Source organism: Lytechinus pictus, chromosome 5, assembly GCF_037042905.1.
Source record: "Lytechinus pictus isolate F3 Inbred chromosome 5, Lp3.0, whole genome shotgun sequence".
In the NCBI taxonomy this organism is placed as follows: Eukaryota; Metazoa; Echinodermata; class Echinoidea; order Temnopleuroida; family Toxopneustidae; genus Lytechinus; species Lytechinus pictus.
The window spans coordinates 51146378-51172249 of NC_087249.1; the positions used below are offsets into that span (position 1 = coordinate 51146378).

Here is a 25872-nt window from a genome sequence, read left to right on the forward strand (position 1 = left end):
CATGTAAAATGCAGCTGGGAAAGATAGCGGGATGAAATCAAAGTAAAAAAAATGAAACATTGGGACCACTTTGTGCCATAAGAAATGAAAATCAAATAAACATTAAATATATAGGTTAACATTGCAATAGTGTAATAAAAATAACGATTCTCAACCGTATCAGGAGTTTTGACGTGTTCTGTATCATAAAACCAATCCAGTAAGAAATATAAAAAAAATCTTAATCATGCAGACACAAGATAAATATAGCTGTCATTGGAAAAAAACCCACTACTTCATTCATTTTCTTTAGGTCTTATTGTAATATATTAAGTTTAAAATTTGGATGGTGTTTCTGCACTTTCTGGTCACTTTATTTTCCATATTTTTGAGGCTATACAATGATTTTCAGGTCCACTTTTTTTCAGGGTTTCATTATTTTCATACATCCTATGCGATGCAGGTGACAGATGGGACCTTGAAGCTCTTATTTGTTAAAGGGGTACTCAAGGTCGAAAATAATATGATTTGAAAAGATAAAGAAATATAAGACAAACAAAATACTGACAATTTGATCAGAATCGGACAAGGAATAACAAATCTATGGCATTTTACAGATTTGTATGATTCCAGTGGAACAGTTCGATATCAGTTCTATATATGTCTTCATGAATATTCAATGAGCAAGCTGTCATATCCCCACTTGTTCTTTTTTAATTGATTATATGAAATTAGGTTTATCATATTTTTTCTACAAAGAACAAAAAAAAAGGATTGACAAACTGACTTAATGCATTGGAAATTCATTACTGCAACCTATTTCATTTTAAGGGAGACATATCATTCACACATGTATGAAAAATGAAACAATTATGATTTCATGTGATATCATCAGCCAACCTAATGAATATTCATGACGGCATGCATAAACTATTTTCACAAAATATTGCAAAACTTTGAAATTCAATGATTTTGTCATTTGTTATTAGATTTTGATGACATTTTCAGCATTTTGCTCTGTGAATTTTACTCTACATGTATTCATTTAGATACAAATATTTTCAGCCTGGAGTACCCTTTTAACCAATGCCTTGCACACATAAAAACAACATCAAATCATACATGATCAAATCGATGCAAACTTTAACAAAATGAAAAATACAAGGAATCAAATTCTGGTGAATTTTCTTTATTTTGTCTAATTTAAATTATAAGATATCCAAGACAATCTGGAGAAATAAAGTGAATTTATTCAACTGCAAAACATACAAAATACTAGCAAAAAATTATAAAGCTATTTACATTATTACTCTTTTTCATTCTACAAAATGATAAAATCAGAACCTGGTCTCAAACACGATTTACAATACTGGAAATAAGCAGCTGGAAACGGATTATATACATGTAACTATGGAATGATTATGAAGGCAAACATTCTTTTCTTTCATTGGTTTATGACAATTGACAAACATAATTAATTGCAGAGTTAATTTTAGAGTAAAAGTATTATCCAATCAGTTGAAGTTGCCCTCGTTTACTATGAACAAAGAAGAAGAAAAAAATCCAACCCATGTCTCAATGCACTTTTCAATGGGGTGAAAACACAGATTTGAAATATCAAACAATGTGTTTTATGTTACCTACGTGTTACAAAGTCAAAGTGAAATGCACACCACATATACCATATATTTATCATGTTAAGGTGATATTGAACTGATATTAGATAAAATGGGCTTCACCCTGTATTGTATGTAAATTTGTATTCTGCAGATTGAGTTTGAAAGTGGGGGGCTGAACATGCAGAGTTACAATTTGATCGCAGATTTCATTTTTTTTTCCTGCAAACATCGGGGGGGGGGGGTGCTGAAGCCCCTAAACCTCCCTCCCCATGTCATGTTCGGCAGCCACTGTATGTGTAAACATACTAGTACTTAATACTCATTTTCAATACTGACTGATTTACTCTTCTAATAATTGATCACTAAAGAGAGTTATTTCTCACTCTGTACATGTCTATGCATTCTAATTTGAAACATCTCTGAATGCTCATAACCAGACATCAGTTCAGTATAATGATACCCCAAAAATGAGAAAAAAGGGGAAATAAGTACAGTGTATTCAGGGAGTGCTGATTGATAAAAAAAAAACAACAACAAGAGTTTGGATAGTGTTTACCCTACCCTAATTTTCACATTTTCTACACATTACATTATACCACAATCTCACAGAAAAAGATTTTAATAATGATACAATTCAAATAGATTACAATGATGTACTGTAATAACCTTGCTGGATAGAACACAGAGCCAGACAATTTGTCACACAGTATGTTAACATGGAGGACTATGTGAATATGTGATGCACACTTTTAAAATGTTCAAATTGAACAGAGTGAAGAAAATTTCAAATTATTGACACAACCACAGTAATGTGTTCACATTGTGGATACCTACTTTAGCGTGAGTGTTCACATAGTGGATCATGTGAAAATGTGCACACTGCTAAAATGTTCAGTGTGAAAATACATGTAAATTTGCAATGTGGACACCTCCACAGTGTGAAAGTTCCAGTGTGTTCACATAAGTAAACTACTAAAATGTGATTTGTACTGTTAAAATGCTCAAATTTAACGGTGAGGTGATGATATTCTTGGTGTTCCACAGTGTGAACACACTAGGATATAGTGTGGGACATTGGCCCGTATTCTGAACTCGGGTTTAAATTAAACCCTGGTTAAAGTTGTGGTTTAACTATGGAGAGCCAACTGGAGCACAAATCCCTTGCAGTACACATTCAATTATGACACCCAAATCGTTCATAATTGTCTGGGAATAATAACTGAATTACTTTTCTTCATTATGAAAGCAAAAGGAAACAAAATAGTAAACATAAGAAATATAAACAGAAATTTTGAACTGTTGGCTTCCCGTAATTTTAGCACAGAGTTAGACCATGGTCTAAGTTAAACCTGACTTCAGAATACGGGCCTTAGTGTTCTTTCCAGCTGAACTTGATAGTCTAAACTTCATATATAAGTGTAAAGGATCAATTTATTGATATACTCCAAATTCTCCATTAAAGGCTATTTTTCGGTATGGAAGCACTTTGTGATTGTACATGTAATTCACACTATATGTATTTCACATCTGCTCTGTACACAAACATACTTATAAAATTGTGACACATAGAAATAGCTAGAAAAGGTGTAAGTACAGTATTAAATTTACATCAATTGTGACTCCATGGATTTGAAAAAGAAATTTCAAACTTTTTTTTTGAAAGCACAAAACATTTCAATGCAGTTCTCAAACAAAAACTGTACTTAAAGACCCTGACCAGGGTAAATACAACCATACATCAACAGAAAGGTAATGATTCATAGAATAGAAATATACCAAAAATATTACATATATCTCCTTCCATTAGTTAAAAAATTAAATAGAAATCAAAGATATCGCTCCTCCTGAACATGTTTCGATTGAGCACCCCCACGTCGCATGAAAATGATGACGTCATGTTGTGTATGGAGGGTCGTGATTCCATAGGTTTGTGTACAAAAAAATTGTGATTTTTCTGATTTCCAGATTATGAATTCAATTTTTTTTTTATTATCAGATGAAAATGGCAGTCACAATTATTCAGTGTTCAAATGGAGGGAAACTTACAACTATTCACTAATTTTTTGGTGTGGCTCTTATTGGGCCTAAATTGCTGTCAGGAAAAGTTGTTACACATAATCTGAATGGAGATAGAATTGAAATCTGCGCCATATAAGCAGGAAATAAAATACGGCAAAAACTAGTCCAAAACTGTAGATTTCATGCGGGAAAAAATATATGTGAAATGCGTAATCTGGAAAGCAAAAAAATCACCCAGTTTTTCTGTGTACAAACCTATGGAATCACAATGCTTCTCACACAAAGTGACGTCACGGTCTTGAGGCCGATGAAAAGCACAATAAAGCCTGTTTTCTAAGCCTGATAATTGGAGCTGTTCTTTAGCCAAATACTCAGCTGTTAAGCGGTGAAAATGCATAAAGCTTACATTGCTGTATTTAGTAGTCTTTAAACTTTCGATTGGTATGTGATTCGTCATTTTCATTTTTGGGTCTGGTCTGGGTCTTTAAACAACAAAGCAGGTAAGTACAGGGAGAGACAAAATGCCATACATTGGCCCCATAACAAATCCCCCCCCCCCAAAAAAAAAAGTGCATTCTTGTTTATTACTACATGCACATTACACAAAGTGTATGTCCCAAAACTACACGGGAAATATTAAATAAATGCATGTTTCATATTCATGTATTTTGCAATTTAACATGAAAATTCATGTGATCAAGATTAACCTATCCCCCCAAAAAAAATAGTATAACAGTAATAAATACATAAACACATAAAAATTGAATTAACAAAAATAAAAACTGCATACTTTATCTTTTGGTATGAAACATTTTTTTCTGTGGCATGGAATGGGCTAGAATTTCCACGATTGAATCTTTATCCAAGATGTACATGTATGTACACTTGATGCAAATGATACAATCCTATTAAAGAAATCCTTTTTAAAGAAAAAATAAACTAGAGAGAGAGAGGCGCACTAAATATTCTCATAATGTAAAATTCAAATTTTCACAAAGAATTAATGGACGGTCACTAGCTCACAATGAAGATTGGAATGTTCAACGATACTCATAGTGCCCACCATTGAACATTTAGTTTTACAGTAAGACCTTTGAATGCAGACTACGACATGTATGCAAGAATAAGTGTTCTGTAATTCACTATTATTCTAATCTTTGTCAGTGTGCCCTTTAAATGTTGATACATGCATGTAGCAATTATATGTTGTATCTTGTTTTCTGTGGTATATTTTACAATGATACACTTAAACACTTAAACAAAATACTAACAACAAGAATAAATGTCAATGACGATGAGGATTGATGAATGATGATCTTGTTTTTGATGATGATGAAGGTGATGATGATGATGAAGATGATGGTGATGATGATGATGATAGTGATAACAACAATAATGATAAAAGTAATAAAAAAATAATACAATCATAATACTTCAAATACACGTACCTCTATTACGAAGTACTACAACTACTAATTACAATATTCTAGAAACACCTTAAAAAAAAAAGAACAAGAAAACAAATGGCAAGATGATCTGAGTCATAATCTGTCAGACTCTCATATTTGGAACTCTCACTTCCCTCTTTTATATAAGTCCTCAATTGATACTAAACTTTGAAACTTCCAATTCAAATATATTTATAGAAGAATTTCAACACAAGATTTTAAAATTAAAATTGGAGTAAAAGATTATCCTTTTTGTAATTTCTGTGAAAATCACATTCAAACAATTAATCATCTATTTCTTAGATGTGAATTTCATTTTGGAACAAAGTTCATGAATGGTTGAAGGCCAAGCATGTATTAGAACCTTCAAAATTCAGTGACATTAAATTTTTTTTGGGAGTTTCTTGTAAACTTTCATCTTACCAATATAATTGTGTTGTTTGCAAAATATTTCATTTAAATGTTTTCATGTATTATACAAGAATAACAAACCCACTTTGGCTCATTTTATACTTGGTTTGGACAAAATAGAAACAATTGAGAGAATTGTTGCTTTTAAACCGAATTTGATGAACGTGCATCGAAAAAAGTGGAATTTTGTATAAAAAATGAACTATTTATTTGGATTTGTTTTGAAATGTATGCTTTTTTAAATTACAATGTATCTGTGCATGTGATACTTATGTATGGAATGAGTTGAGAAATATCAAAAAAAAAGAACAAACAACTGATGTTCAACACAGCACCATGTTACATACACTACTACATGTAATCAATAAACTAACTTGAGTGTCTTTTCCCCTCTACACCTTCATGTTATGGAAAAATATTAGCATCTATTATGCACCATGTCTAATCTTAATTTGTTCATCATACCTTTGATACAAAAATCCAGGCACATACAAGTACCAGCTATTCCAAAGGAAAACAACAGCCACTTGATACCATGCATTTATCTATGTAAGGGTGCATGTTGCATATTGGGCATGTATGTACAATATTGTATTGATCCAAGGGCCTGCTGATTATAATATACAAAATATGATTAATCGCTTGTGATTTCTTTGGCTACATGTACACAGCTGTTATCAAAGCAAGTGCTGTGTCCTAAGTTGAATTTCAACCATAATACAAATATTCTGATAGACCTTATTTATGCATCTATGACATCATAATCTCAAAGCGCCCTCCCTCAGAGGATATACGAATACATGTAAATGGAGTTGTCAGAGATGCTCCAGCTGCAGATCACCAATGCATGCAAGGCAATGGCTTCAGCCTCTTAAAGGGGAAGGCTACCCTGATGAAAAGTCTATTGTAAAAATAGTAGAAAAAATATTGGTGAAGGATGGAAGAAAATCCATTAAAAGATAAAGAAAATTATTAGAATGTTGAGTTATTGATTTGTATACAAGCAGCTGCCCCATACTTTTATGATAAAAAATGAATAAATTTTTATTTTTTTAATGGTTTGTGATGACTGAACACTTTCTTCTTTCAGGAGTGGGTGTGAAATAATTTATCTCTTGATGTACTAATAAAGGTACAATAAAACCCATTTTCTATTTTTTGAGAAAATGACATTCCATTGATTTTTTATTTTTTTCAAGATTCATGTGAAGCTGCTCGCATGCGATGTCACAAATCAAAAACTTAAAATTCTAATAACTTTATAAATCTGTGATGAATTTTCCTCCAACTTTCACCGATATTTTTAAATATTTCTGTTATTTTTACAGTTAACTTTTTGTTAGGGTGAACTTTCCTTTAAAGATGGCGGCATGATGGTGTCAATGCATAAGGTCTATAGGTAGGGGAAGGCGGGGTAAGTTGAGCATAGGGGCAAGTTGAGCCACCACCCCAAGGCCAATAATGAATGAGTCAGATATTGTGGTGGTGTCATGTATTGATGACCCATTACATAACCCTTTTACAAAAAGTACTTTTTTAGAGGGAAAAATACAAATTTCAGCCAAAAAAGTAAAAAAGAATGTGAAATAGATCAGTGCTTTTACCCACACACATCTTTAATATAACAAAGAAATAAGAACAATATTGTTAGTCCAGGTATGGATTCTCATTCATTACCTGATGGATGCATTAGAATGTTGTGTAGATGTGAAAATATCGCATTAAGTTTGGACTGGGGGAATTTGAGCCAGCCAATATGGGGCAAGTTGAGCCATGGTAATTCTTATGGTAATCTATAAAAAATAAAAAAAACATTGACATACAGGCAGAAAGGAGCAAATGTACATGACTGTTCTTTTCCTTTTAGAGGATGTTAGTACTTACATGTAGTACAAAATGCAAAAAGTGTCACAACTTACCCTGCCTTCCCCTACTGTATATACATGTATGTTCTTGAAATTTCATGCAACCGAGTTGGCAGCGGCAAATGTAGTCTTGAACAAGCCATTCCTGCATATTAAATCCTGCCACATTGAGAATCTCAACACGTGCACAACCACAAAATTGAGTCTGGAGCAAGATATTGCTTGATAAATTTGGAAACATACATGTTAGGCTTGGGATTCTCAACATTTTAAAGAGCTCAAAACACATTTCAGCTGAAATTAAATTAAAGCAATCATTACATAAAATCTACAACATACATTTGGCAGTATACATGTATTTCTGAGTAATTTTCATACCATAAAACCTCTAAAATATATAAAGTATATTGAATTTTATATTGCATATTAAGCTTCAAACAAAACAAGAAATTGAGAGATTTTCAAATAAAGTAAAGAATGTCAGCACATGTGTAGATCTACATTTGTACAGTTGAATCAACTCAATTAAATTAATTTTATGATGCACTTCAGCCATCAAATCATCACACAAAATATAATGTAAACAATGCAAAACAAATCCACACTTGTACATACATGTAGCAGTCACCCTTATTAAATGGACAAACAATTGCACCACTCAAACCAAAAGAAAATTGCACAAGACGAGCCCCACCCCATTATCTACGTATATAGTTAATCGTTAGCTTAACTGTATATTATAATATGCAAGCTCATGGTTAGCTCATTATAAACTTTTCTCAAATGACCTCTGCCGTTTTTTCATTAGGATGAGCACTAATATTTTCAAATGAAGATGTTGCGTAAGCTTTCTCAGCAAAGCATTCAAATTCTAAGAACAAAAGGCATTGTATAGACCAGTGACTAGAATAGTACATTCGGGGTAAAGTTGGGAAATCTTATTGTTTTTTCTGCTTTTGGCACATTTGACTATTGTTTGGGCTACTGTCAAATACCAGTGATTATGAAGACTTTGTTATTCTTCAGCTTGGATGTGATGAAAAGAATATTTTAAGAGTAATACATGAATAATTGTGAATTCACAAATGCCTATGTCAGTGAATTTGAAAACTGCCTTCATGGTTTATCACAAATGACCATTTACTGCTCGTGCGCAGTTTACATCAGTGAACAGGCTTATTAGATTGGCAAAAAACAAAAAACAAACTATTTCAGATGTATCTCAAAAGAATAAGGATAACTGCACATCATATTTGACTCATGAACCAGTAAACTTTCAGCTTATTAGACAAAAACAACACTAAGCCTGGTTTTCATGGGGATCACAAATATGTTGTGCTCAGGTTTTGCAAGGAAGCGAATGCCAAGAAATGGCGAAGTCCAACATTTGTATTTTTCCAACAACAGTGTGTGAAAGTGCATGACTTACATGTAAATGTTCTGAAGCTTTGCCAATTGTTCGCAGGGGTTGCTGTTAGTTCGCAAGTAATTCTAATTTTGTTCAAAAACTTCTCACGAACAAAAAGCAATTCCAAGTGACCCCAATGAACAATTGGCAAAGGTTTTGTGCACTTTTGTCACATAAAATGGGAATGTTAGACTCTGTAAATTTTGTGTCCTTGCCAAAACCTTAGCCCCAATGAAAACCAGGCTTGAAAACAATTACTGATGAATCTAATGTTCTTGTAAGGGTCTTACATCGGTGAAACAGCCCGACCGATAGTTGAACGCATTTCTAAACACAAGCGCGATGTTCGGTTACAGCGAACCGACACATCCGCAGTGGCAGAACATGCTTGGGAGAAGCAACACCACCCAGATTGGGAGGGTGTACATTGCGTTGCCAAAGAGAGACATTGGTATACACGCAGGATTAAGGAGGCTATTAGTATACATCTTTGTCCTAATAGCTTCAACAGAGACAGCGGGATCGACATCTCCGATTTCTGGATGCAAACCATCCGACAGCACAATACCCCCTTACCTGGCAGTGCACGCTGACCCGATCGTTCCCAGCCCCGAGCGAGGGACTGCTCAGCTAGTCAACCCCCACCCACGGGAAACTAGCGAGTCCGCCAATTTTGTCTTATTTGCATATTGCCGACTCGCGGCGTATTTGCATACATATACCTCAGGCTTATTTGCATATACAGATCTCCGGCCGCACCGTACATCGACGCACTGATTGGTGAAATGCCCGACCAATCACACAACGGATCAGTGCCCACCTATTGTTCCCGTGTTCGTGCGTACGGTCCTGGGGATTGGTATAAGTAGACTACGTTATCAGATAATTTTCGTCACTTGATAAAGAGTTGCAGCGGCACTCGAAAGCTCGTGAACTTGTAAGCTAGTGAACACTTTTTGCGAGAGTGATCACGAATTTCCTTGTTGACCATAGTAGATTGCGAGACAAATGAATACCCTCTAGCGATTATTTCAGTCCGCAATAATGAACCTATTTAGTATTAGAATCTAATGTTATTGCAAAATATACTTAAGTACAGTATGTATAAATGTACAAAATTCCAAGCAGAACATTGTCATAGTATTGGTCATTGGTCAACCAATTTACATATTTTCTGATGTTTACTATCATCTAACTGTTGCCTTCATGTCTCTATAATTCTCTCTTTCATTTAAACTTAAAATTTGAAATACCACATAAAATGTACATCATAAATGCCAATTCCCCCCCCCCCCCCCACCATGTAGTTTCTTGACTTGACTTCATACGTTTTCTAGAGGTACATGTACACAGTGTTCACATGAACTTCACAATTTTTTGTCTTGACAATTGATTAGAAACCAAAGAATGATAATTTCAAAGACATTAAAAAAATTGTGTACCTTTTCCTTCCATACCTGTGCAGTTTTGAAACAATATTAGAATTTGTTCATTTTTAAATGACAGTGTTCATTTGTTCATCATCATGTATAAAACAGAAGCACAATTACCTACATGTACATTCTATAGGATTAACACTTGCATGTACATACATGTATGTAAAATTCAAGTGCAATTATAATCCATATAGATTTAGCTTGGTATCATAAATTTACATGTACATGTCACATATTGGTTCTTTGGTTGGTGCATGTATTAAAAAAGGATGTTATACACACACTACATGTATTTACAGGGTATCACCATTTAACCAATCAACATCAAATAGCATACATCAAGCATCATTACAACTCTAAATTATTCTTTGTATTAAAGAATAAACCTAAATTAGCTGCTTGCAAAGAAAGTCCCCAAAAGCAATTCACTCATTTCACTGCGCGGTGGAACAACACAACATCAAACTCTGTTACACTGTATAATACAAACTCTCATTTAAGGCATTTTGTTCTTAATGTACATCTGCTTATTGTAAATTTATGTAATTTCAAACCCTGATCTCATGCATACATAACATCAAATCTTTAAAGCAAACAAGTATCGCTTGCTTTCTCATGGGTTGATATGGATTGATTAGAAGGTGATTAAAATCACATTTACAGCATACCGTACTTCTAGGTTACCCTGTTTATAAAGTGACACACATGAATGAGCAACCAAGTTGGACATAGTGTGAGAACTTGCAATAAGATGAGAAGGGATATTCATGGAATATAATGTAGATATCTCTGAAGTAAAAATTACTAATGTGTATTATGATACATGTATAACTGGTTTGTTTAAATGATGATTTACAGGAAATACAGTCATTTCCTTTATACGTTTATCTTTGAAAAGAAGTCTAACTTAGTGCATACATGTACATGTTCATTAAAATATACAACTTACTACATGCACCACCCACCTCCAAAAAAAAAATGAATACATACAAAATCCACTTCCATGAACTACCAAACTTTGCATAACATTGCATTTTGAATTTGGTAAAATACTACATGTACGCATTGGAATGGTTTAAAATGAAAGAGCATGATGTATTTTGAATGATCTAGGATGATTGTTGACACTAGGAGCCCTGTTCACACAAGGCTTCCCGATTGATTGCAAACAGTGATCAATGCAATCATAGGCAGAATTCAACCCTCAATTGATTGCTAGGTTTTATCATACATAAACAGTTTTGGTAACAAGGAAATTGAAAAAGAGTTTCAAAGACAAGGCCTTGTTTTGATTTCCTGGTATCATGAGTTGCAAGATTCTTTGCTAGATCACACTTCATCACCCTGTCAGTGTATCATGAAAGTTTGACAAAGCAGTCAATGTTGACATTAGCCAATAGGAAGCTTTTGTAATAACAAGGAAATTGAAGAGAGAGAGAGAGAGAGAGAGAGAGAGAGAGAGAGAGTAAAGAAAATACTCCTTGACATATGTAGCCAACATGTGTTAATATCCTTGTATTTGAAAACATGACGTAAAGACCTAAGTCCGTTCGGTATTATTTCCTGTGAATTCATAAAAAAATTTGCTGATACTGCATCCTTAGTCCTCGCTTCCCATTCATTACCAATCCCATCTACATGTAGAGCATACATCGTTGACTTGGTGTCTACTGAATTCTTTCAATTCTCATAAGCTTTGTTAAATAGACAACACCCAGTTTCAGAAGGCAGCGGGTCATCAGAACCCTTTGATTGAGGATGGTGTCACATCCTCACAGGATGATGTAGCACTACATGTGTGCAGTACAACCATTGTTTATGATAAGGAATGGAAATCATTATTTATTTTTCTAGTTTATCGTGAAAATTATCATTTATTTCTTAATTATACACACATCTCAATTCAAAGTAATGTGACATAATTCAAAAGAGCACTCTGACAGCAATTCTGGAGTAGATTCAATACATAAAACTGGACCTGACTTTATAGGCAATCAAAGATTTGCACAAGAATGTGCTTGGTCATTTTGCAATTAGAGCTTTATAACTAACTAAGTGGTCCTGGCCTTATGAGTGATATCCTGAGTGAAGTTAAAGCTAGCTATGGCAAGATTATCAGCACCACCAAAGTACTTACCCATTATGACATATGTTGCCATAAGGACTATAACACTCCAAAAGACAAAGGAGGAGAAGATCATGGCGTACAGGGTACCAAAGAACGCAGTCACCCAGAAAGTGATGACAAAGTAGACCTTCGGGAGACACATGGCAGAGAGGTCCAGCAGTTCACCACCTTCCTGGCCCACAAACGTCTTGGATCCAGTGTAGAATTTTTCAAGACGGTTCTCCTTCTCCTTCCACTTCTCCACGCACCAGTTGTCCAGGTCTTCCTTGTTGTTGGGAAGCTCACTGACAGGATACTTGTGGATCAGGAACTGCATCTCCTTGGGAACGTTACCTCTGAAGAAGTCAATCTCGCCCTTCTCCGGGATAACGTCACAGTAGGCCACGGTCACGTCATAGACAGTGTCAACCTTCTTTATCTGCTTCAGGTAGTCCAAAGTGAAGGAAAAACCTGTAGTGTGGGGATGAAGAACATACTTATACATGGGTAGGTCGTTCTTCTGGGCATAGGCATTACTGATCTCTTGACCTGTCCGACAAAAATTGATGCCTTCGGGGAAGAGGAGGAGCTGGAAGTTGTACCGCAGCTCCGCAAAGTACTTCAGGACGGTAGTCATCCAGACACGGTCTTTGACCCATTGGCGGGATAGGAAGATGAAGCAGGCAACCTGCATGGACCAACCAAGACATGGTGCGTTCTTGAGCTGGGACTTCAGGATGATCTTGAGGTCCGAAGAGTTGGTTTGTCTCATCATGCAGGCAATGAAGAAAAGCCAATCTATCCGGGTGCGGTGATTCAAGATGAGGAGGCTACGTTCGTTCGGCACCAGTTTGTCACCAATGCTCTTGAAACGACAGCCATAGAAAATCTCCAGTAACGACACCGGCAGCATCATCCAGAGCCCGATGAAGCGATCTGTGATCCGGCGGTAGATCTGCGGAGCAAGAATCATCAACGGCAGAAATGGACCCATCAAGAAGACCGAGACCACAAAGGCAGAATAGAATGATAAAAATAGCGACAAAAACCCCTTCACTTTTGAATGACCCATCCTGAAAGAAAGAGAGAAAAGTACAGAATGAGAACAAAGGACTAATGAGAACCAAGTTTATACTCTCAAAAGCAGGTCCAAAATGATCACCATTAACCTGTAGTTTAGTAGGTTACACATCTGATCATAAAACCATTATTTGTAATGTCACCTTCATATAAACTCCACTCTTCAATAAGCAATAAATTATTATCAAATAAGAAACAACCTTTAATCCCTGATGCGACCAAACAATTGTTAAAACCCTTTTTTATGAATCAGAAGAACAAACACATTTCCTTAATCTTTGTACACATTTTTATCAGTAAGTTTGGGCACTGACCTCAGAAAAGTAAAGCACTGAGATCAAGTAGTTGCTTTTCTTTTCTTAGTTTTTTTCCCCTCTTTTTTACATGAAGGCTACAAGTGATGCGGGTGCCTGGGAAACAGAACTTTGCATTAGTCACATTTTACTGAAAAATTCAAAGAATAGATAATGAAAATATGATGACATCAACATTTCTATCACAAAAAGATATTGGGTAGGTATTGGAAGGAATAGCTCTCACAAATAATTTTTTTTTAAACTGGGCTTTACAATACATGTTTCAAAACAACATGCAGCTTATAAAAAATGACAGATGTTAGTGTATAAAACCTGGGAGCATTTCTTTCAACATTATTTTGTTGTCCAACATGTCAGATCTGACAATTTTCCTTGATTCTTATTGGCTGAGAAACACTTTCAAGGAGGGAGGGGGGGGGGGGCTGCATGTGCCCCTACCTCGGTTTATTCCCAGTTGGTCTAATGCCAATTCGTCTAATTGCCAACTCATCTTATATCATTTGGTCTACCATCAGTTCGTCCACTCACCATGTGGTCTACTTTCATTTAGTCTGTCATTCCATCTAATAACCAGTTGGTCCAATAGCCATTTAGACAATATACCATTTGCTCTAATTGGACTAAGTGTTAAATTGTGCAAAATGAATGAAAATGAAATGGATGTTAGACCAACTGGTTATGAGATGAAATGGTCATAGACGAAAAGGTTATTAGACTAAGCGATGATTGGACCAAATGGTTGTTAGACAAAATGTTGATGGACAGAATGGCATTAGACTAAATGAAAGTAGACCATGTGGTGAGTGGACGAGTAGACAAATTGGCAATTTACCCCTGGTCCACCACTGTATAATTCATAATTTGACCTTGGTCATTTCATAAAGACTTGTTGTAACATCAAATGCAAAAATTCTATATAAAGTTTACCAGGGCTCCACGCAGAATAACTTTTTTTTCTTCTGGTCCAATCTGGTCATGTCGGACCAGTAGATACCCAGTTTTACCATTTTTTTACTGGTCCGAACCTTAAATTTACTGGTCCCCCCAAAATAATAAAAACTAGCACATCAATGATGTGGAGCTCATCTGGCATCTCGCAACGAAATTTAACACAATTTTAATTTCAGCCCAGTTGACACTGTAGTGAATTATATTGGTGACATAAATTGAGGATATAGAAATAAAATTGATGAAGAAATGACATAGAAGCATTTTTTGTGATCTATGAATAAATTTCATATAAATTAAGCATAAATAATTTTCAAAATTTCTTAACTCTGTGAAGAACCTTGGTGAACCTCATGTAGCTCTCAGATGGAACAAAAATAATCAAAATCAATCAACAAATAAAGTATTTTTTGTGAGTATTGAAAATATATGAATAAATTAGCATATTTAATGAGTTTCAAAATTCTGTGATGAAATTTTGTATCACCACCTCGAGCTATCATAAAAAGCAAACAAAATTGAAATTGATCAACAAATGAAGAAGAAAAAACATTTTTTGTGATTTATGAAAAAAAATTGCATAAATTAGCATAAATAATTTTCTAGACAAAATTTCAAAATTTTGTGTACAAGTTTGGTGAACCTCATGCAGCTCTACCAGATGGAAGAAAAGAAATCAAAATCGGTCAACAAATAAAGAAGAGGCATTTTCTGTGATTTATGAATAAATTTCACATAAATAATTTTCTGCTGAAAATTTCAAAATTCTGTGTAGAAGTTTGGTGAACCTCATGAAGTTCTACCAGATGGAAGAAAAAAAAATCAACATCGGTCAACAATTAAAGAAGAAGCATTTTATGTGAATTTTTAAAAATACGCATAAATTAGCATATTCAATGAATTTCAAAATTCTGTGTAAAAGTTTTGAATCCCCCACCTCATGCTATCATATAAAGCAAACAGAATTGAAATGACGAAGAAGAAGCATTTTGAAATTCAGTCAACAAATAAAGAGGCATTTTCTGTGATTTATGAATTTCGCATAAATTAGCATAAATATTTTTCTACTCCAAATTGAAAGATTCTGTGTAGAAGTTTGGTGAACCTTATGAAGCTCTATCAGATGGAAGAAAAAAATTCAAAATCGGTCAACAAATAAAGAAGCATTTCATGTGAATTTTTAAAAATATGCATAAATTAATTTCGCATAAATTAGCATAAAAATTGTTCTAGCAAAAATTTCAAAATTTTGTGTAGAAGTTTGGTGAACCTCATAAAGCTCTACCAGATGGAAGCAAAAAATTCAAAATCGGTCAACAAATGAAGAAGAAGTATTTTTTGTGAATTTTGAAAAATGCGCATAAATTAGCATATTTAATGAGTTTAAAAATTCTGTGTAGAAGTTTTGAATCCCCCACCTAGTACTATCATATAAAGCAAACAGAATTGAAATCGGACTTGAAATGGCGAAGAAGAAGCATTTTGAAATTGTGGACGGACGACAGACGCCGGACGACACGCCACAAGCTCATCCGGCCCTTAGGGCCGGATGAGCTAAAAACCTAAAAGAGACTTTAGTTTATTTTGCTCTTTTATTGGTTTCATTGCCCCCCCCCCCAAAAAAAAAAAAACCGAACATATATAACAGTACACACACACACAGCATAATTCATGAGCCATTTCTCAATTTTAGAGAGCCATTTTATAATTTACAAAGAGGAGAAAATTGTATGTAGGCCCTCTCAGTATGATATACTTTTACTGATCATGTCGGACCCATAAATCTGGCTTTTTCTGAAAAGTTATTGGCCTGACAGCAATTCTTACTGGTCTAGGGCGATCGGACCGGTGCCAGTGTCGCTTGCCGGGTTTCCCACCAGCAAATGAATCAAATCAAATGATTTCAGTACCTGGTATTTAATCTGTTATTACAAATTTCTTATTTATAAATTTTATGAAACAGCCCCCAGATCTGAGAAGACCAAAGATGGTGGAGGAGTAAGATATTGCTTCACAGTCACAGTGTAATTTGGTAATCCAAAGGCCAAACTCTTTTATTTAGAGTATCTGATATTTTTCAGCGTAGATTCCAGATCTACCACACTTTTGATGTCCCATCCTTCCATTTTAAGTACCGTATTTTAACATAATGCGGATTCTTCCGATAAACGAGTGCTCCTAATCCTGTTTTGACTGAGTTATTGAGTCTTCATAGGAGTACTATAGCAGCTTACAGACTTGGAATCTGCGATACGAAATGTTGCTGCTAATAAATCGTCCACAGAACTTTGAAAATCTAAGTCAAATTCAATGCCATTCCACAGTTCATATTGCTAAAATCTGTAGTACCCTGATTATTTGCAAGCATTAGAAAAATGAGGAATTATGACCTCTCTTTTGACTCAAAAAGACTGAATTTAAAATGAATTAATACACACAAAAACCCATAGGTGAGTACATTACCGTCCCACGTGTGCATTTGTATGTGTGTTGATAGTTAGTTTCTTTCGAAGCTGTGTATTCTAGCCAAAATTAAACATATAATTTCTTTGTTTATAAAGACTTCTTACACCGCTCTTGAGGAACTATTCCATTAATATGAAATGTGGATTTTTCCGACATTTTGGCAAATAAAGCCTTTAGGGAAGGACTTTTCTCACACTTTTTTTTCCAGATATAACTTTTGCCGTTCCCTTATTATTTTTTCTCTTTCATTTTTTTTACAGTGGTTAAGATGTTAATACCCCTTCCCATTGACTTTGTCTGATTAAAGAATATGTTGCTACTGACAAAAAATAATTAATAATACAAACTGAATGATTTAAATAGAAATGCCCCATTCCCAAAAGGCAAGTGAAATTTATTTGCTTGGCTTTTACTTATATTCCAGTCAGAACAGATAATAATAAAATATTACTACGTAAGCCCTGGTCTTATCCACTCACACTAGTGCGAGCGTCAGTATAGAATACTAACCTGGCACAAAGAACCGCGTTTGGCAGTGGATGTCTAACTAGTGGGACGCGCATGCTGCGACGCCACTTCTGGCATCCACAACACATTGACTTCTTCTATGCCCTGCATAGAGAATCTATGGCTTGATTTTTCTCACCCATGGGTGCATTACTGCCACCGTGCACAGTAAAATCAAGGCATGTCGCATGCAACTCTCTCTATGAGCTGATCCTTCCACAGAATTTGGAGATTCCTGGAGTCCAGATAAACCACTTCCATGCACTTGCACGAATCGATATTGCTACATGTATTATAATCTCTCATAAAATTATTCCATTTCACTTACCAATCCATATAAAGTCCATTTGGAGACTTATTTGAGCACTCTATGCGATCGATCAGCGACCGATCGCATGCGATGTTTTTGAAATCGGCCGTGAATAATACGTGTGAGGAAAAAGATAATGGCCCAAAATCACAAATTTTGAGGATAACCGGAGGATGGACACGGAGTGAAATACGGGTGTAAAGTAAGATATTAAGTCATTCATATCCCTCTTTATATTTTTTTTCTTTAATTTTTACGATAACCATGATTGCCATCCCACCTTTTAAAAGTTTTATGACTCGGAATATCCGATCTAGTTCACTGTCCCGATGTTCGGGTAGGTGGAGCGTAGTGTAGCGGTAGTGAAGTGGAGTGGAGCCTGCACGAACATCGCCTGAGGCTGAGGTATAGTATAGGGTGGGCTGAGGTATAGTATAGGGTGAGCTGAGGCCTGAGCTGAGAGCATGAGTGCACCGTAAACGCAACGGGCCCCGGCCCCGCCCCGCCCCCGGGTACGTCGCCGCTGCTTGCCGTGGGCGTGGGCGTGGCGAGCAGAGCCGAGCCCGAGCCAGAGGATCATCGAGGTCGAGTGAGAGAAAATTTCAGTCTAGTTATAACTTTAAGTACCGTATGGGTACTAGTATTCAACCCGGCATAATTCAAAGATTTTGACATATTCCCCAAAATATTTAGAAATAGGGAATTTATCTTAATTTCATACCTTTGTTATTTCCAGGGTAATCTGTTGTCGATATTTTCTTTGTCAATCTGTCGACTGTATGCGCGGAGGATCGAATTATGCGGCGATGGCCTTTTGCACTGAATGGTACTAGTATTCAACCTAGTGAGGATTGATAGCAAATCTCAAAAGGGTTTAGATTGCTAAATTAGATCTAGATCTATGTAAGTCTCTGGCTTTGATTAATTCCCTGTTTGGTCTCATCTCAAATGGTCTAGTCCATAGTCGGATGGGACAAGGGCAGATTGAGAGACGGGGTCTTCTTTCATCGCTAGGTTGAATACTAGTACCGACGGGTTGAATACTAGTACCAAAATCTGTCGCCGTATAATTCGATCGCCCGCGCACACAGTCAACTGGTTGAAGAAAAAAATAACGGAAAAAGAATAACCAGCATTTGCTCTTGGAAATAAGACGGGTCTGAAATTCAGGTAAATTCTATATTTCTATATATTTGAGGAAACTCTCCAAACGGGTTGAATACTAGTGCCCTTACGGTACCGGTAGTATTATCAGATCCTGAAAGATACAGTCTATCTAACGCTCCTAATCTGGACTTTAATTAGACCAAATATACTCACATGAATTAATAACACAGTTGACTTGTTCATTCGCCCACAGTCTCCGCACTATATATATGTCAGTATGTATGTGTATATGTCAAACCCCTTCTTGCTGAACATGGGGAACATGTTTTTTTTATTTATCGGTATTTTTATTTAATGTTATGATAAAAATAAAGATCACCAAATAGTTACTTTTTTAACATATTTTTTTTAATGTTTATATTTTTAATAATCTAAAATTTTATTTGTAATTTATTATAACTTATATTATGCTAAGATTATATATATATTTCCATTTATTTTTTGAAATTTCCATTCATCTTATAGGGCATACTAAAATCAGTAATTGTTTAGCCTGCATATTTTGAGTGCTCGGTTTAGCTTCAATTGACAACGACCTAGCTCGCCTCGCCCTATGTAGGCTATGCTGTGCCTGTGGTATGTAAAATTAGGTTTATTGATATTTCTGGTGGTGATGCTTGGGATTTTAGACAATTACAAACCTCAATTAAATGAAGACATTCTGTTTTATTTGATTTGTTGCATAAAATTTTGTTGTTTACTTCGCAAGCTCTTGTCTTTTCTTGGTCTCTGTTGTGCACGGGTGGTCAACTCAGTCCCGCGTGTAAAGATTCGTGTCCCTATATATTTAAATTAGACCTTAACCGTTTGGCGTTAACCACTCTAGGCGACACCCCAATACTTACCCGTGTTAATAAACTGGGACTCCACTCACGCGCATTTCGGTCGCCCTAGCTTAGAACTAAGCAATATTATCTAGAAATTGTTAAACTGTCGTCATAAAATATGTTCTATTAAATAAATTGATAATGTTAAATCGGTACTCACCGGTTCTTTTGACTTTTTGTTGCATTTTCAGACCATTTCTCACAATTCTTCGTAAATATTTGCGGCAAATCTTGTCGCCATAGACAGCTATACGTCCATCTTTATTTATAAATGGAGCGCCCTTTACGATAGTTGTTAATGCCGCGGAGAAATCGTTAGGCATTTTGGCCTGTGTTCAAGGCGTAGCTGTTCTATTTTTTTTTTATAATATAGGTATGAGATCGAAATCACAGCGAGTATTTACACTCTTCCATAATGATTCCGAAAGGGAGGCGCAACACCCCCCACCCACATGGGCGCAAATTCCAGGGGGACATGTCCCCCTCACCTAAAATATTAGTAGGGGGGCACATTATGAAATGTCATCCCCCTACTATTTTTGGTCTTTTCATTCAAAATCGAATCGAATCGGCTCTTTATTTATAAATGGAGCGCCCTTTACGATAGTTGTTAATGCCGCGGAGAAATCGTTAGGCATTTTGGCCTGTGTTCAAGGCGTAGCTGTTCTATTTTTTTTGTATAGGTATGAGATCGAAATCACAGCGAGTATTTACACTCTTCCATAATGATTCCGAAAGGGAGGCGCAACACCCCCCACCCACATGGGCGCAAATTCCAGGGGGACATGTCCCCCTCACCTAAAATAGTAGGGGGGCACATTATGAAATGTCATCCCCCTACTATTTTTGGTCTTTTCATTCAAAATCGAAATAAAATATGTATTTTGGAAGAGACGATCTTACTTTTGGGTAGACAGCTGGCAGCCGTCTGTTTCGAGGAGTTTTTTAACATTTTTTATTTTTTATTTCTCCTCATACACAGACGGCTCGCTATCGTGCAGCCACCATTAGGGGACTTACAATGCAAAATCCCCCCGTCGGGGCTCTACAATTTTTGTCTTTAATGAATCAAACTTTTGAAAATTATCGCGACCGAAATGCAAATTGATATTCCCTCTTGGCATTAATTGCCAAAAAACGGGGAAAAGCAACTTAAAAGGAACAAAAACAGTGACTTACCTCGGCTGTCGCGCAACTTCACTGCCCTGTATTATCCGAACTTAATACACATAAACATATGGCCATTGAGTCCCCTGTACAGATCGCGCTAGAACTTCGGTCTCTGTATTTGGTGAGTGAAGCCAACGGAGTTCAGCTGAACAACCAACATAACAGAGACCGAAGCTTTTGGTCTAACTTTTGGGGTGCCCTTTTTTTTTTGCTTGTTTGCTTATCAAATTTCTTTTGGTCAAGATGACCTTCTTTTTGTTTTTGTTTGTTTGTTTTTTTCTTGTCAAATTTTCCAGCCCCTGGTCCCGGCTACCTTTGGGGAGAGATTTCCGCCCTTGCCTAACAGTACACTTGATATTGTTTGCGAATCTGCGTGGGCGTCGGGGGCTGGGGGATGAGGAAAAGCGGTGAGACGAGAAAAAAAAATAGAAGGAAAAAGAGGACAGAAAAAAAGTGAACGAAAGAAAAATTAATGGAAAATAAAAGGGAGGAGAAAATAGTGAGAAAAGTGATGGGTAGGTCAAGATTTTATGTGTCCGTGCAAAAAGAAATGAGCAGAGGTTGAGATGTTGTCTGTTTGGGCAAATGTCTGTCTGTTTGTTGGACTGGCGCCTTTTGCAAAAATTATTAAGCTGATGGAATCAGAAAGTTCCAACTGCTTCATGCAGTGGCGTAACTACGGGGGGGGGGGGGGGGGGGCATGGGGGGGCGGCATGGGGGGGCACGTGCCCCCCCAATCGGCTGGCAAAAAAAAAAAAAACGGGGAAAAGGAGAAAAAGAGGGAGAAAGGAAAAGTAAACGTAGTGGGAAAGAAGAAATTATTGTGCATTATAATGTTATATTATGTTATATTATAATTATGTTATGTTACTGTATATTACATTAAAAAAAACTTTTTTAATAACTGTATGAAACATAATTTGCTTCATTGTTCCTGGTACTCGCATTGTCTGTATAACTAGTTGGAATAGATCAAATATTTTTTCGGAATACTATAGTTTTCAAGTATATTTGAGAGACGTGACGTTGTAAAATTAAGTCAATATACACCAAATATATTTCCTCGCACGTATTATTGTTTTATTTGGTGACATATATATGCTTCTTTTTCATGACTACTTAAAGTGATAGCCCCATTTTAAGGTCTTAATATAAAACATTTCCTGTCCGTGCTTACGTTCGCATTAAAGGATTAGTGAGATATGTCTGCTCTTCATGAATTCCTAAGATCAGTCCTCAAAATGTCCCTTTTTCTGATCTGAATATAAAAAATTTTCAGTTCGCGCTTCGCGCTCGCATCGTTTGGTTAGTGAAATACGTATGGTCTTAGTGAATTCCTACAAACAAGCCGTAGAATGCCCCTCTTTAGGTCTGAATTTCCAATATTTTCAGCTCGCGCTTCGCGCTCGCAATATTTGATTAGTGAGATGCATATGATATTCAAGAGTACAATAATATATGAAAAGTGCTTCATGTGTTTAAATGTAATTCTAACCAAATCAGCAAGCGCTTGGCATTCGCATTAGATGACTATGGTGAGATATGTATACTCTTAATGGATTTCTAAAATACAGTCCTTAAAATGTCCCTGTTTGGGATCAATACATACAAACATTTCAGCTTGCGCTTCACGCTCTGATTGTATTTTTAGTGAGACCAGTACATAACATGATAACAAAAATTTGCTTAGAATGTCCCTTTCTCGGTCTGAATATAAAAAATTTTCAGCTCGCGCTTCGCGCTCGCATTATTTGATCAGTGAGATACATATCCGTTTAATGGCACTGTCCTTTAAATGTTTCTATTAGGTCAGTATACCTGGCAACTGGTGCCCCCCCAATGCCGTGACCCACGGTACGCCACTGGCTTCATGTCATACCGACAGTGACAGGATTAAGCGGTTGTAGGTATAAATCACGCTCTAAAACTGTGTTCTTTATTAAAAAGTTGTCCTTCATATTCATTTTCGCAAAAGAATATCAAGTTTTCAATTAATTGTCTATAGTTATCCTGTTTATGATAAAAATACTTAGAAATTGGGTTAGGTTAGGGTTATCAAATTATCGGGGCAGAAAATATATTTTTTCAGTTCGCGTGTCGAGCTGGCATTAGTGATCAGTGAGATTATGTTTTTAATGACATTCATTCTATTCACAGCAATATATTATTAAACATAGCCGCATGAATTATAGATAGGTCTATAGTTATCAGGTGAATAATTTACCGCTACACACTGATCATGCGGATACTGTTTTGTAAAGGGGAATTTCACCTTGATAAAAAGATTGTGAAAATATAGGCCAAAGAAAAATAATTTCAAAATATCGGTGAAGGTGTTATTTAAAAAAAATGGAGTTAGTAGAATTTCGAATGCTTGATTTGTGACGTCATAAACGAGCAGTTGCTCAATATTCTATGTAATATAAAATGCCAAAATTTCCCATTTTTAATGGTCCGTAATGACCCACTTTTTTCTTTTTGGAGAGAGTATGAAGTTATCTATTGATATACTGAATCAGTGAATGTACAATAAAAGTCATTATCACGTATTTCTTGACATTTCATTTACTTTTTACCATAATTATATCCGATATAGCTGCTCGCAAAGGCCTACGCCGTCACAAATAATTATTTAAAAAATCTCACCTTTAATTTTTTTTTGGTGGGGGATGGATTTTTCCTGAACGCATACCAATTTTTCAAATTATTTTTTCTGCTATTTTCATAATTAACTTTAAATAAATAAGTAGCTGAGGGACCCCCCCCTCTCTCTCTAGTTATTTACTCAAACTCGCATATACAAGAGAAGAAATTCTTACTAATCAAAATATTGCGAGCAAAAAGCATGAGCTGACATTTTTTTTAATATTCAAAACTGATAGAGAGACACATTTTGAACAATTCATGAAACATAATAATCATTCATTATAGCTACCAATCGGATCAACAAGATCTGAGAATGAGAAATTCATTAAAAGCATAAAATTGTATAACATTAAAATAAGACGGGCGCAACGCATGAGCTAAAGCTTTATATACCAATTAAAAATTTGGACATTTTTAGCGTTTTCGGTAGTCATGAAAAAGATTCATATTTCATGAAAGCTCAAATCCCGAGGAGGAATATTTTTTATTAATTGACTTAAAAAAGGCTGTTCTAATTAAGCCCCATTTAATATTTGATTACAAGTCTCGTTAAACAGTAAAAGAGGAAAAAATAAAGCATATTGTGTTCCTCAATTCTCTTTCTCTTTAACCTTTTTTTTTTTTTTTTTTTTTTTTTTTTTTGGGGGGGGGAGGTATTTTGGTTTAAAAAAAAGAGAAAAAAAGATAATTGCTGGCTAGTGGGTGTAGTGGTAGGGACCCCCGCCCCCACCCCCGTAGTTACGCAAACATGGGACCAAATGATCCTACTTGTTCCAAGGCGAAACTTGTGCAATCAATTAAATGTTATTTTTGAGAAAATTAAAGCTTGCGCTGTTTAAATTCAATCTCTTTCACCTAAATTTGCGATGAATGCTAGCATTATGAAATATATAATTATCAACGTCTGGCGAAAAGAATAACCAACCGATCAGCTGACGAGAACGTGTATCACGGGATCTGCATATCAGCTTCGATCGCGAGTCAGAAGTGAAGAGCAACTGGCAATAAAATCTGGAAAAAGTCGTCAAAATGTAAGTTCCCCTTCATTTCTTTCAATTTTTTTTTATTGCTAACAATGCTTTAACTTTCTTAAACAAAAATTTAATGAATACACAGTACGATAGCTCGTACTTGTGTTATAATACACAAATAATCATCTTCACAAAGATTTCTGACACAAAATACTACAGATGTCGCCTATGAGGTCCATACATGTAATGTTTGGACCTCATTGGTACTAGGAGTGGGCGTTAACCAGGCCAGGCCAGGTTAGTAAGTATACTTTGTAGTTACTACAGTACTAACCTCGTGCTAGTGAAACCAAAATCACTTGAATATCATGAATTTCATTGATTTTTACACCTTTCTACGCCTAATGCGTAGGACTAGGAAGGTTTTAAAAATTTTAATATAAAATTTTATTAAAAATGTGAAAAAATTAAGGTTTTTTACCTAACTGATGGCGATGCCGAGTAGACCCCTCGATCCACATGTAAACTAAACAACGTAAGTACAATAGCGGTACAATAGCGTCGACCCTTGAACCGCTTATGTATGACGTACTTCCGGCTAGCGAAGTAGCGATGCCGTTCTGATGAATAATTTATAGAAAAAAAATATTTTGCAAATGTTAAAATTTATCACGTAATTATGAATAATTATTTGCATTATGCTAATTATTTATAATCACGTAATAAATTTTAGTATTTGTGAAATAATCATTTCTATCTATAAATTATTCATCAGAACGGCATCGCTAGCCGGAAGTACGTCAGGCCAAACAAAATAATATGTTTGTTTGGGGTAACATGGTTTGAAAAAATTGGGACGGATGGAAGGAAAAAAAAATTATTTTATGAAAAAATTTTATTTGCATATACTAAAATTCTAACCTAATTTTACGCCTAAAAGGTGTAAAGGGTTCAACTCCGTATTCATAAACCACTGAACTGTTTCTGCTATCACTTGTACCATATAACCTTCCTGTATTTTACATTTCCTCTTTGCATTTTTAGAATATGGAAAATACATGTTTAGGGTGCTTTTCAAGACCCCGTGGTCGCGCATAGTATCCACTCGTAAATGGAAGTGGCCCCCCGGGCTCGGATCGAACTCTAAATTCATATAAATTATTATTGGATG

At 35.6% G+C, this 25872-nt stretch overlaps 1 protein-coding gene across 3 annotated transcripts; it reads right to left on the minus strand.

The window, feature by feature from the left end:
• Positions 1–1152: 1152 nt before the first annotated feature.
• On the minus strand, positions 1153–19345 carry LOC129261128 (lysocardiolipin acyltransferase 1-like). 3 transcript variants are annotated; one of them, XM_064099201.1, is made up of 2 exons: positions 19241–19345; positions 1153–13365 (listed from the first exon to the last, which is right to left on the minus strand). In XM_064099201.1, coding segments are annotated over exons 1-2 (1131 nt in total). In that variant the 5' UTR covers positions 19243–19345; the 3' UTR covers positions 1153–12236. The 3 variants fall into 3 exon arrangements, with proteins under 3 accessions (XP_063955271.1, XP_063955272.1, XP_063955270.1); XM_064099202.1 differs by lacking the exon at positions 19241–19345 and adding an exon at positions 18642–18773; XM_064099200.1 differs by lacking the exon at positions 19241–19345 and adding an exon at positions 17614–17686.
• Positions 19346–25872: the final 6527 nt, after the last annotated feature.